The sequence below is a fragment of the Moschus berezovskii genome, chromosome 1 (genome assembly GCF_049115385.1).
Source record: "Moschus berezovskii isolate FMDL1 chromosome 1, NW_MosBer_1.0, whole genome shotgun sequence".
Classification (NCBI taxonomy): domain Eukaryota; kingdom Metazoa; phylum Chordata; class Mammalia; order Artiodactyla; family Moschidae; genus Moschus; species Moschus berezovskii.
Window position 1 is genome coordinate 63352598 of NC_142460.1, and position 15769 is coordinate 63368366.

Sequence of the window (15769 nt, forward strand, 5' to 3'; positions counted from 1 at the left end):
ATACAGTCATAAAGTAGAGGTTAGAAATTTGCTCCAAAGCATTTATATCCCTCCCCCAAATTTCCACCCTTTATGACCATCAATATAATGTGTAAGACAGCAGCAGTTAGGTGTCCAAGGCATTTAGAGGTGTACCCTGGGCCTCTAGCAGGCTCTATTAATACACATTTGAAACAAAAATTCACTTTGAATAACAGCAGAATGATTTTCCAATAGTTATGCAATTCTGCTATTTTTTCCCCTATAGTCTGTAAGAAAAAGACATGATTACTGAAGAGTATAAAAAACTGACATGTACAGAAAATTTATGAAATTTATTTTAGTCCAATGCCCAGACCCCAATAACCCCAAACACAAGGTTGGCAGATCTATATTATAGGGACTTTTTATTGTAACAGGCAAACTGAAGTATACTGAACATTTGCCCCTATATGCCTAATAATATTTTTTTTCATTGGTCTGACTTTGTTGAATTATAAGTCATAAGCAAAATAAAATTCCATGATTTAAAGTGTCCAGCTCAATGAGCTCTGATACATGTATACAGTCTGGTATCATTGCCACAATCAATACACTAATACACAGAATATCTGCATCACTTCAAAACATTCTTTTGTTCCCTTTCACAGTAAATTCCCCTACCCAGCCCCTGGCAATCACTGATACGCTTTCTCTTGTTAAGTTTTGACTTTTCTAGGTTTTCATAAAATGCAGGCATACAGTGAGTGTGTTCTTTTGTGTCTGGTTTCTTTCACTTAGCATAACCATTTTCTGATATTCACCCATTTTGCCGCATTTATCGGCAGACACTTCCTGTCATTGTTGAGTAGTATTTTAACAGGAGGATATCTTATAACCTGGTTATCCATTTACCTGCTGATGGGCATTCGTGTTATTTCCATATGGCTATTGAGAATAAACCTGCTATGAAAACTCAAGTACAAAACTTACATTTTTCTTGGCTAAAATATTCAGGAATGAGGAATTATGGTTTTAGTATTAAGAAATATTCATCTTTCCTAAATCAACTATCCTAGAAAAAGTGAAAAATACAAACCTCCCTTAGTTATACTTCATAACAAAATTTATCAGCATACTTGTGGGAAGAGAATTGAAGAAGTCATACATCTTCAAGCTCTGAAGAGTCACACACAACCATACAATTCAACATATTAAAAAATAATGTTTAATAACATGTAGCAAGATACCATTCTTTATAAACTACAATATATTATGAATAAAATACATTCATATTATTATTTGAACAAAGAAGTCTCAGAAATTCTGTTGTGATTTTCTCTTACAAGTAAAGGTAAGACTTGCAGAATCTCTAATTTAAAAAGAGGGTGATTTCAATTAGTCCATCTTCTAAGAAATATGTTTATAAAATGCCTACATACTTCTTACATTAGTTAAGTCTGCTCTAATTAGAGAAGGAAAATGTTTCTCACTTCCTAAATGAGAAACATTCCCTAAATTCACAACATCCCCCAGATTGTTCTTAGTCTAAACCTCTGTACCGAAGTGTCTGGAATAGAAGTGTGCACATATCAGAATTCAAGGATATAAGCTTTCACGCTGAAAAGTGCATAGACTTTCAACATCGACAAAAAACAAAACTGCCACTTAGATATTTCTTGTTTAAATAACAGTGATGTCACTTTACAGTTATCTGTAGGTAATCACTGAATTGTAACACATGCAGAGATTAAGAAAATTTCCAGTGTTTCTAAATATCTATCATTATAAAAATGAATATTTTACCAAATTATGGTCTCTAAAGATATAAAGATTATGATCTAAGAAACTTCAGCAATGACAAAGTAAAATTTTTACCTTCATTTTCAGCAGCTTTCTAAAATTACCATTCTAAATCTTATTAAATTAATGAAAATAAAATTTACCCCAAAACAGATTTTTGTGGCAGAAACTAAATCTTTAAAAATTATATGAAGTAAAAGTAACATGAGAATTTTCCTGAAACAAATTATAATAGATCCCCTTAACCAATTATTGGAAATACAACATCGCTGTTTGTAAACTTGTCATATAAAATGATTCTAAAGTACAAATGAGTTCTTACATCAACCGGTTGACAAGCTGCCACCTCACCACCCATCACCAACAGCATCTGGCAGAAGCTTCCGGTGTTTAAAACACATTTCACCACCTGTCAAGGAGGCAGATTCCAGGGTAGAGAAAGAAGACTGGAGCTCTAAGACACAGGTAACTAAGTGCCACACCATGGGGGTGTTGTCGGCCAGTGGATCAGGAGGTGCAATGAGTGTCCCCCAAGCCCCAGGAAGGCTGCTCTGTCTGCATCAAGGCACCCAGTCCCTCGGGTGGCGCAAAACTTCCAGAATTTCAGCTTCTTTGGAGTTCTCTGAGGGTGAATGCATGTACTCCCATCTATGGAAGTTCAAAACAGAAGCAAAAACATGTAATAACAATAAAAAATAAACAACATACACACCTCTTTATCTAAACTAAATAAAATTCTAAGGGTAATAAGAAGTCCTATAACTCTTTGTTTCCACTAAGCTTTCAAAAAATATTTGCTGCTAAAGAAACAAAGTTTCTTAATAATTCCTGGAGCACAGTCTAGCTAATATTAATATTCCAGAGCCAAAACACACTTTTACTACAATCTAGGGTTTTGTAAAGTATAGAACCTCAAATGATTCATGGGCAAACATTTTTTTTAGCTTAGTACTTTTTCTTTTAATGTGTTCTTTCTATTTATGACAAAAATGTTGGTTTGCCTTTAATTTTCTCTCCGAGAAATATGAGTATAAAGTTTAAGTAAATAATATGTCAGAGTATATACAAATATATAAACAGTGGTGAAAATGGCTAAACTGTAGTATGAACTCTGGTAAACACTGGTTTAGACTGGGGGCTGGCAAACTTTGGGCTTCACTGATGGCAGGAGACAGGTTCAATCCCTGGATCAGGAAGATCCCCTGAAGGAGGAAATGGCAACCTACTCCAGTATTCTTGCCTAGGAAATCCCATGGATAGAGGAGCCTGGCAGGCTACAGTCTATGGGGTCACAAAGAGTCAGACACGACTTAGCAACTAAAACAACTAGCAAACTTTCCCTGTAAAGGGTTGAATAATAAATATCTTGGGCTCTTGGGGTCACATACATATTGCAGTCTATTGCCTATTCCTTTTTCCTGTGATTTTCTTATAAAGACAGCAAAGTAAAACCAATGAAGTCTTTAGGAAAGCTATTTGTGATATCAATGTTCATGCTTTGTAGGGGTCAGAGGACTGGGGGGTGGAGAATAACTATCATTCTCATGAGTTATTCTTACCGGGCAGTGAGAGGTAAAGACATCAAGATGCTTTCGATCCTGGATCCCGGGGTGAACAGGCCAAACTTTGTACCCCGATCGTACAGCAGGTTAAATTCTACATACCTGAGATGAAGACATCAATAAGATTAAGAGCTGGTGAGTATAGTCTTACAATTAGTCCACAATAAATACTTCATGGGGGGAGATGGGTTGCGGGGGTGTGGGGGTTGGTGGGCATCTTCCCACCACCCCAACCCCATCAGCTCTAATTGGCACAGGAAACACCAGTCTCATCAGCTGACTTTTCTCCATCCGGACAGGCGTCAAGAAAAGGGTATTCTATCCAGTAAACAAGAGGATATAGATTCAGCCTCAGCACAGAGCAGTTACAAAACAATAAGGTTATGTTTTCCAACAAATAAACAGGATGAACACAAAGCTTAGAACTTGAAGGCACAAAAACAATTAAGAAAAGCAAATGGCACCCTTTATCAGAATAGAGCAGCTCTCTCTGGGCCTCCGATAGAGCCTGAGATGTTTGAGTCGAAGACTTTATTCCACTGCTAATAACTCACACAAACTAAGACAGTGTAAAGTTCTTGTAACTGAAAAGGCAAGAACAGTTAACAGAACTCTATCTATAGTTACTAACATATCCCAGATATTTCCTTTCCTAAAGTAGTTAACAGCATTAATAAGCAGTCCTACAATTCTGTCTTGCTGCAGATTGATGACAAAAGTCTTAATGAAAGGTAGTAGTGATTTGAGTTGCAGTGCTTAGCTTTATTTTCTTAGAAAAATATCCTTAACATCAACTAAAAGCTGGTTCAGGATATAAGTCTTCCATTAACAGACACAGAATCATATCTAAACTCTGTCTAGCTTAAAAATCTGTGATTTCCTTTAATATCAAAAGATTCTTTATAAATGGGACTTTTCTCTCCAGCTTCTTGGAGATATTTCAAAAAGATCATTTCTAGTAGCCAAAAGAATTGAAAATTACTCATAAAGCTGAAAATTTCAATAAACAGTTCCCCCTTCAAAGCATTTCTCAACTCCTTCAAAAACTACTCTTTTGTTTCAAACTTCCCTCAGATATTATCATCAATGCACTGGTTACTGTAATTTAATCACAACTAAAAACAAAACAAAACACAGTCTCTAGATTCTGACAGTGCTTCAATTTTTAGAAAGCACCCTTCACTGTGGAAACTTGCCAATGGCTCTGAGAAAATTTAAATAAATTACATTCATGGACCCCTTTCTACTTCTCATCATTTATCACCGATTGAGTTTTGTGCACTAATAACTAATACCTTCTTTAGTCTGTTTCAAAAGATAACTTAAGTGAATCTTCTTTCTAAGACTGAAAAATAACATCAGTCTCTCAACTCCCTTTCTCATCCCTGATGTTACCCTTCTGAAACGTGATATTTAAGGGATGGCTGTGATTCTCTATTTGCACTGATGTCTTGTTCAGAGACTTTTCTAAGGAGCTCCCAAACGAGCCTCTTGTGGTGCTCATGAGTGAATCCTTGTGCTGCTTTCCTGTTCGAGTGAACAATGCTCCTTCCTATGTATTAGCCTGCCTTTCACCAGGTTTTGCTTAGATCTGATCTTTCTGATCCTTTCCATACATTTATCCTCTCCGAGGTATCTGTAAACTATGAACTTCAGCCATTCCCTTCAATTTAACTGATATCTACCTTGTATCCTGTCTCCCTGTCCCAAAATACAACAAAACAAGTTACAGATGTTTAGTTTCTCTGAAAAAGAAACTAGAAAAACACCTCCCAAGACTGGAGGTTCAAGGTCTGGGGAAAGAACAGAAGTAACAGAGGGCAGGCAAGTATGTTCAATCGTGTCTGACTCTTTGCAACCCCGTGGACTGTAGCCTGCCGGACTCCTCTGTCCACGGGATTTCCTAGACAAGAATAATGGAGTGGGTTTCCATTTCCTCCTCCAGGGGATCTTCCCGACCTAGGGATCCACCCTGCGTCTCCTGCATTGGCAGGCAGGTTCATTACCAGTGTACCACCACAAGAGACTAAATGAGATTGCCAAAGAAGAGGCTGTAAAGTCAAAAGATAAGCAGCCTGACCGCCACAGGGGAAAGTTGTATTTGGGGCAACAGGAAGTGGGGAAGAGTAATACAGATAATGGGTTATGAAGGCCATGTAAGAAAGTGACGTCAGGGCTCATAACCGCAAAAAAGAGCTGGGGTTATCTTAAGTCCCAGAGTTGACTGCCATTTTAAGGCCCAGAGATAAGGACAGTAGACGGGGTCTCTCTTTGAAAGTACCATCACCCACCACACCACAGAAAATTAACCTAACACCCCACACTTCTGTCAAATTCAAAAAACACGACATGCAATGATATGCACGAATGGAACTCTCAAAATACGCTGTCAATTAATAACAATAATAAAACAAACAGAATAAGACATTATTCCTATGTCCCAAAAGTTTTAAAGGCTTCACCTCATGAGTAGTCACAAACCCTGTTGGCTTTGCATAAGAGATCTCATGTAAAATTAGAACATTAAACTTTCCACAGAGTTTGGTTTATTTATTAATTTTTATTTCCTCTTTTTTTGTTGTTTTACTTTTGTTTTCATTTTTTAAAGAGTTTTAATTTACCCTCTTGGAATGGTCTTCCCCACTAAGCTGTGAACATCTCTGCCCAGCATGGGCCCTAGCCATGGGGGCATATGATAAATGTCAAGAGAAAGGGAAGGAAGAGTAAGGGTGTATTTGGGAAATCATAGGACCAAAAAACACACCCATCCTAAAAAAAAATGCCCCTGTTTAGTAAATGTCTGATGAGAACACAATCAATTATTTTCCCAAGTTCTATACACGGGGAGCAGGCAGGCACAGGCAGTTCTAAGAAAGAGTAAACAACAAACATTTATCTTTAGACTTGCAACAGTATCTAAGTGAACGTTTTCAGGGCATTAGCCTTATCTCCTTAATTTCCCAAAGCTTCATATGCCCAAGACAGAATTAATAAAAATGAGAAAACCCATTTTTGTAGGCATGGACCAGTAGAACATACGCAATTAAGATGGAATGAGAAACCTCTGTGAGCTGGAAGAGTGGCTAATCTGCAGCAGGTTCACAGTCACACCCGAGCTGAAGATGCCCTCAAGAGGGTCATCCAACTGAGCTCACCAACTCAGTGCATGAAGCAGGGTGGCCAAAGTGAGCATCATGGCTGGAAACACTAACTGCTTAACCATTCAAATGGAAGAAGGTCTGCAAGTTTTGAAGTAAAAATGACCTGGTTCCACATCTGGGATCTTTGATTTACCAGCTGTGTAAACTTGGGCAAGGGACTTACTTCGCTGAGACTAAGTTTTATCACCTGTAAAATGACGATAGCTATACCAATTCCACAGGTTTGTGAAGAAAATTAGATGCAAACTGCCTAATGTACTGGCAGCACATATGAACAGTTCCATATCAAACAAATATCATTACAGTTCCGTAACTAATAATTTCTAAAACAATCATTTTCGTTTTAATCACTTCCATGAAAACCTGAGGTTAAACAAAAAAAGGTATGATTTAGAATTTACAAAGCAGCAAAAACATTAAATGATTCTCCTACCTTGGCAGAAGGTTGGAAGGTATTGCACGGAAGACAAACTAAAAGAAATCAGCTGAATTAAATTCAACAAGTACTTACTATAAGCCTAATATGAGTCTCTAATGTACAGACAGATTAAAAAACTTTGCTCTTTTTATACTATTTCACAGTGTTTTTTTAATTCACTTTATCTAGTTATGAAAAGAAATCAGGGTGAGCATTAACACAGCTCTGACAAAGGACTGCCCAAGATGACCACCACCCACTATTATTACAGCTGCTCCAATCCACCCTCCGACTCCCACCGCTTATGACATGAGAGGGTTCATGCTCCTGTCACTCACTCACCGTCCTCTTCGGAGCTGCTGCCACAACTTCTCCTGGGGAGTGAAGGAGTCGTTACAGTGCTTCTTCACAAGGGGGACGTAAGAAGGAATGATAGCCTGGGTACAGCTCTGAACAAAGCGAAACACCTCCTCCTTGGATGGAGAGTCGAGGTCATCAAAAAAGATACCCCCGATACCCCTCCGCTCCCCACGATGGGCTATAAAAAAGTAATCGTCACACCTGGAAAACACAGCAAGACCACAGAAGGAAAAAGAGACGTACGTGAAAATCAGTGTGAGCATTTCAGCTTACAGCACCATCCCTGACTAATGTCAGCACAGTGCCCTTTCTTTTTGTCCACATCTGAAACTAGAGTTTTAGACAGATTTCGTGCAGTTATTACCAATGTAGAAAATGCTTACACTTTTACCTACAAATCAAGTAGGCAAGTGACTACATGTCTATCTAACATGGCGTTGTAAGATCTTTACTGAAAAGAAAAACAAACAGTCCGCTCTTAATACTCGTATTTCTTATAACAAGTGATGCTGCTGCCCTCAGAAGCATTACTGCTTTTGCAGGACGCAGGAACCCTCCACCAACGACACCAATCAAGTCCATGACCACGTGCTAAGCCCTAAGCTCTCTGAATCAGTTCTTATTCACCAAAGGAAGGTGCAGTAAATCACCTCTAAGGTCTCTTTCAGCAGTAAAACATGATGACTCTACAGTATGCGTGACTCAGGAGAGGGTTGGTGGAAGGAAATGTTCAGAGAAAAAGAGTCCTCAGAATGTTAAAGATTGCCCTTGTGAGCCAGCACATGAGACTATCAATTTGTCCTAGAGTCTTCCCCATCTGTGCCTAGAGCAGATTTCCTGTCACTTCCTAATTGCTAAATCTGTGGTATAGTTGCCTTCGTGGAAATAGTTGACTTCTTTCCATTATCTTGATATAATGAGGGTTTGTAAACAGGAAAAAATGTACAAACAAAAACTGAAAACTACTGAAAAGATTATTGTGAAATAGCCTTAACAGTTGAAAATTTTAAAAAAAGGTGGGGGGCAGAAGATACAAATCCTTAGAACTGATGAACTGGTATAATTCACCTTGACTGCAACTTCTTGACTTTTTTTCACACATACATTTTATTAACAGAGTTAAAGAACAGCCTGAGCAAGGCTGTAAAGGCAGCTTTAATGAAATCATATTATTTCCACATCTCTCTTCATGGGATTATGAAATTAAGAGATTTAACTAAATACACTAAAAACTTTTTAACTAGCCTGTATCTGAGATATTTTCTTAATACAACTCAGATAAAGTTCTTCAGTAACACGGATAAAAGGAAACCAAAAAAAAGAGAATATCCCATCCTCCTGCTGGAAGGAAGCTAATACGTAACAAAAAAACAATTCTTATACCTCTGTGTCCATGGCTGTGCAGTGTTCAGTGGTAATGCCAAATCAAAAAGAGGTTATTTAAATATCTTATCTTTTCTGAGGATTTTAAAACTGAACTCCACATTCTTACATAAATAACAGCAAGATTCTACAAATATTAGCACAAAAACAAAGCAAAAAACAACCCTTTCTGTTCCTCCTTTTTCTAGAATGGCATTTAGTTCTAAGCAGTGATGAATACTTTATTCTCATTCCAGATAACTTATGCAGAGATTCCATTTCATATTTATCAAATACCCCGGGTAACTCTTTTCTTTATCATTAACGTTTCTTTCACAAAGTTTCCAGTCCCAGTGTTCTCCTTGTCCCAAATCTCCACTACATTTGCACCTCCCCTAATAGTTCTCCAACTCTTCCCATGCTCTAACACATTTCTATGGCAACAGCAAGATGATAATCCTCACGTGGGGTGAAAATTTAATACGCTAAGTCCCTTACATACGAACCTTCAAGTTGCAAATTTTCGAAGATTCTACAGCTGCGCATGTCCAGTCTTCTAAGTCAGTTCGCATGTCTGGTGTACACTGTCACATGCATGCATCCTCTGCAAATACATGCGCTTCTGTGCACTTCACAGAACAGTGCTGCACAGTGTACAGCATCCTTATTTCAGGCACAGGATGCTCAGAAGCAAGCACAGAAACGGCAGTCTGTAGCTGGTACTATACTGTACTTTTCAAGTTACTGTACTGTAAGATTAAAAACGTTTTATTTCCTGTGCTTGTCTATTTATGTATTATTTGTGTGAAAAACATTGTAAATCTATTCCAGTACAATACTACATGACCGATTGTATTACCTGGGTACCTAGGCTAACTTTGTTGGACTTACGAACAAACTGGACTTATGAACGCACTCTTGGATTAGAACTTGTTTCTTTGTAGGGGACGTACTGTATCCCAACTTAAGATTAAAAAGCCTCTGATTCTCAGGCATAGATCACCTTCAAGTTTATATACTAATCATCTGGTTTAACATTCAGTTCAGTTCAGTCAGTTCAGTTCAGTCGCTCAGTCGTGTCCAATTTTTTGTGACCCCATGAATCACAGCACGCCAGGCCTCCCTGTCCATCACCAACTCCCGGAGTTCACTCAAACTCATGTCCATCGAGTCGGTGATGCCATCCAGCCATCTCATTCTCTGTCGTCCCCGTCTCCTCCCACCCCCAATCCCTCCTAGCATCAGACTCTTTTCCAATGAGTCAACTTATCACATGAGGTGGCCAAAGTATTGGAGTTGAAGCTTTAGCATCAGACCTTCCAATGAACACCCAGGATTGATCCCTTTTAGAATGGACTGGCTGGATCTCCTTGCAGTCCAAGGGACTCTCAAGAGTCTTCTCCAGCACCACATTAAAACCATATAAAACTGGTATCTCACTTCTGCTGGGCAAAGAAAACAGTTCAACCTTCATAAGCTGCAAAAGGTATGCAGTGACGCAGTAGTGCCTTCAGGAGCTACAGAAGGAATGGTAAACACGTAGGGATCATGAGAAGTTCAATAACTTTACCTACCACTTTTTAAATTTGGGATAGAGATCCGGACCATGCTGGTCACATGCTTCCTTGAGAGTCCTGTGAAAATGGACTGCATCCTCTTGGTTCAAGTATGTTGGGGTAAGGTCACATCCACCACCAAACCACCACAGGATGTTACCTACCAAATCAAGACACGTGATTCAAGTGGATGCTGTTCAAAAGGAAAAGTTAGATACACTGCTTTAAATGTCATCACCTGCAGAGACACGCACAGCAGTGGCATGCACTGCTCAGGAGTTTGGACAGGGTAATAGCCCAACTAATGGCACACATAGGCTGGAACTATATTTACATCATGAGGCGTGATCAACTGTACCCCATCTTAAAGCCACTGATAATGCACTGGGGGCTGGCAAAGCTACGTATGTGGAAAATAATTTCCAAAAGCAAGTTCTCAATGGCAACTTAACATTACACATGAGGTTTCCCTTTGTTTGTAATAAATTAGTATTTACAAAGAACCCTATGTGCACTTTTAGTTCAGGTTCATTACACCATTCCTTGTGCTGGAGGAAATATGGGGACATCAGAGTCCAGCCAATACCGCTTTAACTTTTCGTGTCTAGTGTATATAATCCACTCCACCTGCCAAGGAGTAAGCCTTCACGTGCCTCCTGAAACAATTAAGACTGTACTTAATTTTTCTTGACTTTAGATGTTATACCTAGTAACCTGTTTTAAAATATTCATTTTGCACAATAATACTTTTCACAGCTTGAGACGCTTACCATCAGCTTCTTCCACCTCAAAGTATCTGTAGTTGAAATGGATAGTAGGAGTATGAGGATTCTTGGGGTGAATGACAGAGCTCACGCCCATGGCAGAAAACGGCAATTTACCTGGAAAGGAATACAGAGAACTGCACTTGAACACCTGGCTTGATACAAATTAACTCCAACATGGCTTCTGAATCAATCTGCAAAGGTTGCTTTTTAATTTATCTCTTAAAACATAATTTTTAAAAAATAATTGTGAGGAATCCCCAGGTGGTTCAGAGCTTAGGACTCCTTGCTCTGACTGCCGAAGGCCTGCGGGTCAATCCCTGGTCAGGGAACTCAGATCCCACATACCTCAAGGTCAAAAAACAAACACACAACTGTTAACATTTTAGCACATGTGCCTATGTGCAAACGTGTGTTTGTGTGTATATACCTATATATGTTTGTGTGTATGCTTAGTTGCTCAGTCATGTCCGACTCTTTGCGACCCCATGGACTGTTGCCTGCAAGATTCCTCTGTCAATGGAATTCTTCAAGTAAGAATACTGGAGTGGGTTGTCATTAAGAAAAAGTTAACTGTGAACAGGCTCATCTGGTATATGCACCCAAATGGAATTTTACAGAAGCAATGTTAATTTTACAAATAAAACTTATGGGGAGAAAAGGTCTGCAGGAACTATTAAAGGCTGCTGAGATTGTCTGCATGTTAAAAATCAGAGACATTACTTTGCCAACAAAGGTTCGTCTCATCAAGGCTATGGCTTTTCCAGTAGTCATGTACGAATGTGAGAGTTGGACTATAAAGAAAGCTGAGTGCCGAAGAATTGATGCTTTTGAACTGTGGTGTTGGAGAAGACTATTGAGAGTCCCCTGGACTGCAAGGAGATCCAACAAGTCCATCCTAAAGGAGATCAGTCTTGGGTATTCATTGGAAAGAACTGATGTTGAAGATGAAACTCCAATACTTTGACAGCCTAATGAGAAGAGCTGACTCATTTGAAAAGACCCTGATGCTAGGAAAGATTGAAGGCAGGAGGAGAAGGGGACGACAGAGTATGAGATGGTTGGATGTCATCACCAACTCAATGGAGATGAGTCACCAACTCCCGGAGTGGGTGATGGGCAGGGAGGCCTGGTATGCTGCAGTCCATGGGGTCATGAAGAGTCAGACACGACTCAGTGACCGAACTGAACTGAACTGAGATTGTCTGATTTACCATCCTTTGTCTTCAGCAGTTTTCCTCTGCTTCTCATTTGTTTTGCTGCTTCCTCAGAAAGATTTCCATGAACGACAGAAATGCTAACCCCAGCCTTTTCAAAAACATGCCCGTCTTGAAGTACACAGCTGATGCCACCACCTCCTGTGAACAGAAATGTAAAATGAGGAGAGAATGTGAGAGTATGTGCAAAGCTGAAAACTACAGCTGCAAGAAGATGGTGTGATTAGGAGTTATTTTCCTTCTCTACTTTCCAAATCTTCCATAATATCAGTATACTTATAATTGTTAAGTACAATAGAAGTAGATAACCAGCTTAGCTCTATGATATTTGCTATTGACTGTAAGCAAATATTTTAACTGTTCACATCACCATTTCTTCTACATCATTGTTTGCTGTTGTTTAGTTGCTAAGTCCTGTCACTTTTTGCAACCACATAGACTGTAGCCCGCCAGGTTTCTCTATCCATAGGATTTTCCAGGCAAGAATACTGGAGTGGGTTGCCATTTCCTTTTCTAGGGGATCTTCCCAACCCAGGCTTGGAACCCACATGTCCTGCATTAGCAGGTAGATTCTTTACCACTGAGCCACATGAGAAGATCTTATATCCTTACATCATCCTCTAAAATAGATTAAATAGTTTCCCATCAAATAAGATGGATGGGAAACAAATAGATGTTATTTGTTATGGCATGTGAGAAAACTAATATTAAAAACTGGAATGAATATATTTGAAGAATGTTCTGTTACTACCAAATTTAAGAGTTCCATATTGTTTCAATTGTTTTCCTCTCAGTGTGCTGTGTGCCTTTCAATTTTGTTTACAGGTAATTAAAAAACAGTAGCTATTTGAATGCTTACAGGATCCGGAGGCTTAAACTGAGTGAGACCCACATTAACATTTAGGTATGTGACCTTTAAGGCTTCCCAGGTGGTGCTCGTGGTAAAGAACCCGACTGCCAATGCAGCAAATGTAAGAGAAGCGGTTCGATCCCTCTGTGGGGAAGATCCCCTGGAGAAGGAAATGGCAATACACTCCAATATTCTTGCCTGGAGAATTCCTTGGACAGAGGAGTCTGGAGGGCTACAGTCCATGGGGTTGCAAAGAGTCAATGTGAGCTTTACTCCCAGTAGCTGGCATGTTTGTTTTTTAGGACACTAGAATTAATTGTTTCCTGAAGCTTCATGTTTGGCTTGTTTTATTTCTAAGAATTTTTAGAGCTGGATGGGATCCAGTACAACCCTTGTATATTTCAAATGAGAAAACTGAGGCCCAGAAAGCAAAACACTGTCTCCAGAAACACACAACTAGCAAATGGCCCAAACAATTTGTCATCAAACAGTATCTGCAGCAGTTCATATATATTCATGTTATTTTATCGTTACAATACTCTCATATAAAATTTCACTTCATAGATGAGGAAACAGAGGCACAAAAAATAACTTTGGAAGGTCACACAGCCAGTCCAAGTTGTCTCCTGAATCAACAGCCTTCACTTAAAAACATTACAAGATAGGGAATTCCCTGGCAGTCAGTCCAGTGGTTACGACTCTGAACCGTCACTGCTGAGGGCCAAGGTTCAGTCCCTGGTCAGGGAATTAAGGTCCCACAAGCCACGAGGCAAAGCCAGGGAGAAAAAAAGAAAGGCTTAAAAAAAAAGCTACAAGATGGAAAACACTAAGAAATCCAGATTTAGTTTCATTTAAAATAAATGTGTCAATATCACAATCCAAAACCAGCTGATAAGAAGTTGCTGTAGTATTCCCAGGTAAGAAGGATCAAAAATCCTTTATGACCAAGATGTAGGGTTTCATCGTATAGATAATAACAAGAATATATGACTCTATAAGAACTGGGATTTAATCCTTAAGTATTTTGCCAACTGAGATAAAGATTCTTCTAGCAGGAAATAAGAGGGATGCACTTGGCTGAACTGCTAGCCATTTCTTGCGAAACCTGGGCAAAAGACACAATGACACAACACCCTCAGCGGGAGGAGTCTAGATGACAGTAAGGAAGAGACTTTCTTTTTCCATCTCCAGAGAAGGAGAATGGGTAAACGAACCCAGAGAAAGAGATGAAATGTAGAGACAAATCTATGCTCAATTACAACCTTGGGCATCCTTGCCTGTGGGTAAAAACTGACCTTAAGACTTCTTTGAAAAGTGCCATATAAAATTGCAAAGATTTTTGAACTGTCCAGAACTAGAGTGACAGCAGGTTTGCGTCCACACCTGCAAGCTGAGGGCTGATGACCCTGTCCGTGTCAACCGTTTTAAAGGTGAACCTTTTAACCTGGCAGCCGCTGTGCAGGTACCCCTTCCCTACTCCCATGCCTTATTCTGAGTCATTTTCTCCCCGCAAACTAAAGCCCGACCTCTCTTCCCCATCTCCACCTCCCGCGAGGGGCCGGCCTCCTCACCTTCCTTCCTCTCCCACCGGTCCACAGAGAAGCGGGCGCCCCCGTCCACCTGAGCCAGCGCCTGGCACACCTGGGCCTGGGTCTCCAGGATCAGCAGCTCCATCTTGGTCTTCATGTCGTCCGGCCTCCTCCGCAGCTCGCGCAGGTCGGTCACCGGCGGGGCCATGAAGCAGCGGCAGCGGCTGGCCAGCTCATCGTCCTCCTCCTCGGGCCTGCCGGGCGATGCGCTCGGAGCCCCGGAGCTCTTGCGCACCATCTCCGCCCGCTCCACGTGCCCGAAGGCGGCGGCGGCCAGTCCCACCAGCCCCGCCAGCCCCGCGGCTAGCCGAGTCCTCAGCCCGGAGCCGCCTCCCACGGGGGCGCCGTACCCCAGTCGGCGGCTCTGCTCGCGGCAGGCGGTCCCAGGGGGGCGGCACAGGCGTCCGGCCGCGCAGCGCGGGGACCAAGCGCGCAGCTCCCCGCAGGCGCGCAGCTCCCCGCAAGCGCCCCGCACCGCGCGCCAACAGGGACCCGCGCTCAGCCAGCACAGATGCGTGGCCATGCTCTCGCGCTGTCACCCCGAGCGGTGCCCGCCTCCCGCAGGCCGGCCTCCGAGTCCCCGGAGCTCCCCGGTGGCAGGTGGCGCCGGCACTGGGAACCTTTGCTGGAGAAGAGACACTACCGGGTCGATCCCCGGCGGCGGCGGCGGGGAGCGGGGGATGCCGGGATCTGTAGTCCCGGCTCCTATCGCCGCCTGCAGGGGCGCGCCGGGGAGATAAAGGAATCCAGCGTCCCCAGAAGGGCGGAGCCCATGGGAGGAGAGCTGGGGTGCTGGGTAGGAGAGGGCAGGGAAAGCGAAGGCAGAGATAAAAGAGGCCTTCTTGTCACGTACAACCTGTGTCGGTTCAACCAATCACAAGAAGGCTAAATAGGGCTGGCCGTGCCAAGGACTAAACAGAACAGAAATATGGCCAGAGACCCCTGCCCCGAATTTTATTTTTAAACCGAGTTGCAAATCCTGACTCTTGTGTTTCCCTTTGTCCTCAATTCTAGATGCTGGGAAGGATTGGGGGCGGGAGGAGAAGGGGACGACAGAGAGTGAGATGGCTGGATGGCATCACCGACTCTGTGGACATGAGTTTGAGTGAACTCCGGGAGTTGGTGATGGACAGGGAGGCCTAGTGTGCTGTGATTCATGGGGTCGCAGA

The 15769-nt window shown here is 41.4% G+C and overlaps 1 protein-coding gene across 1 annotated transcript; it reads right to left on the reverse strand.

Moving 5' to 3' along the window:
• Positions 1-367: 367 nt before the first annotated feature.
• CPOX (coproporphyrinogen oxidase) lies at positions 368-15252 on the reverse strand. The gene is made up of 7 exons (XM_055408381.2): positions 14583-15252; positions 12159-12302; positions 10951-11061; positions 10199-10340; positions 7245-7463; positions 3321-3425; positions 368-2409 (listed from the first exon to the last, which is right to left on the reverse strand). The coding sequence occupies exons 1-7, from the start codon at positions 15121-15123 to the stop codon at positions 2322-2324; spliced, it is 1350 nt and encodes a 449-aa protein (XP_055264356.2). The 5' UTR covers positions 15124-15252; the 3' UTR covers positions 368-2321.
• Between the last annotated feature and the right edge of the window lie 517 nt (positions 15253-15769).

What these genes read in the sequence shown, in the direction of transcription:
- CPOX (XM_055408381.2), bottom strand. Translation starts at nt 15,123, where the DNA reads ATGGCCACGCATCTGTGCTGGCTGAGCGCGGGTCCCTGTTGGCGCGCG. An exon ending in TGAGGTGGAAGAAGCTGATG is followed by an intron (nt 10,341 to 10,950) that starts GTAAGCGTCTCA and finishes TTGATTTGGTAG; the next exon opens with GTAACATCCTGTGGTGGTTT. An exon ending in TATCCCAAATTTAAAAAGTG is followed by an intron (nt 7,464 to 10,198) that starts GTAGGTAAAGTT and finishes TGTGTTTTCCAG; the next exon opens with GTGTGACGATTACTTTTTTA.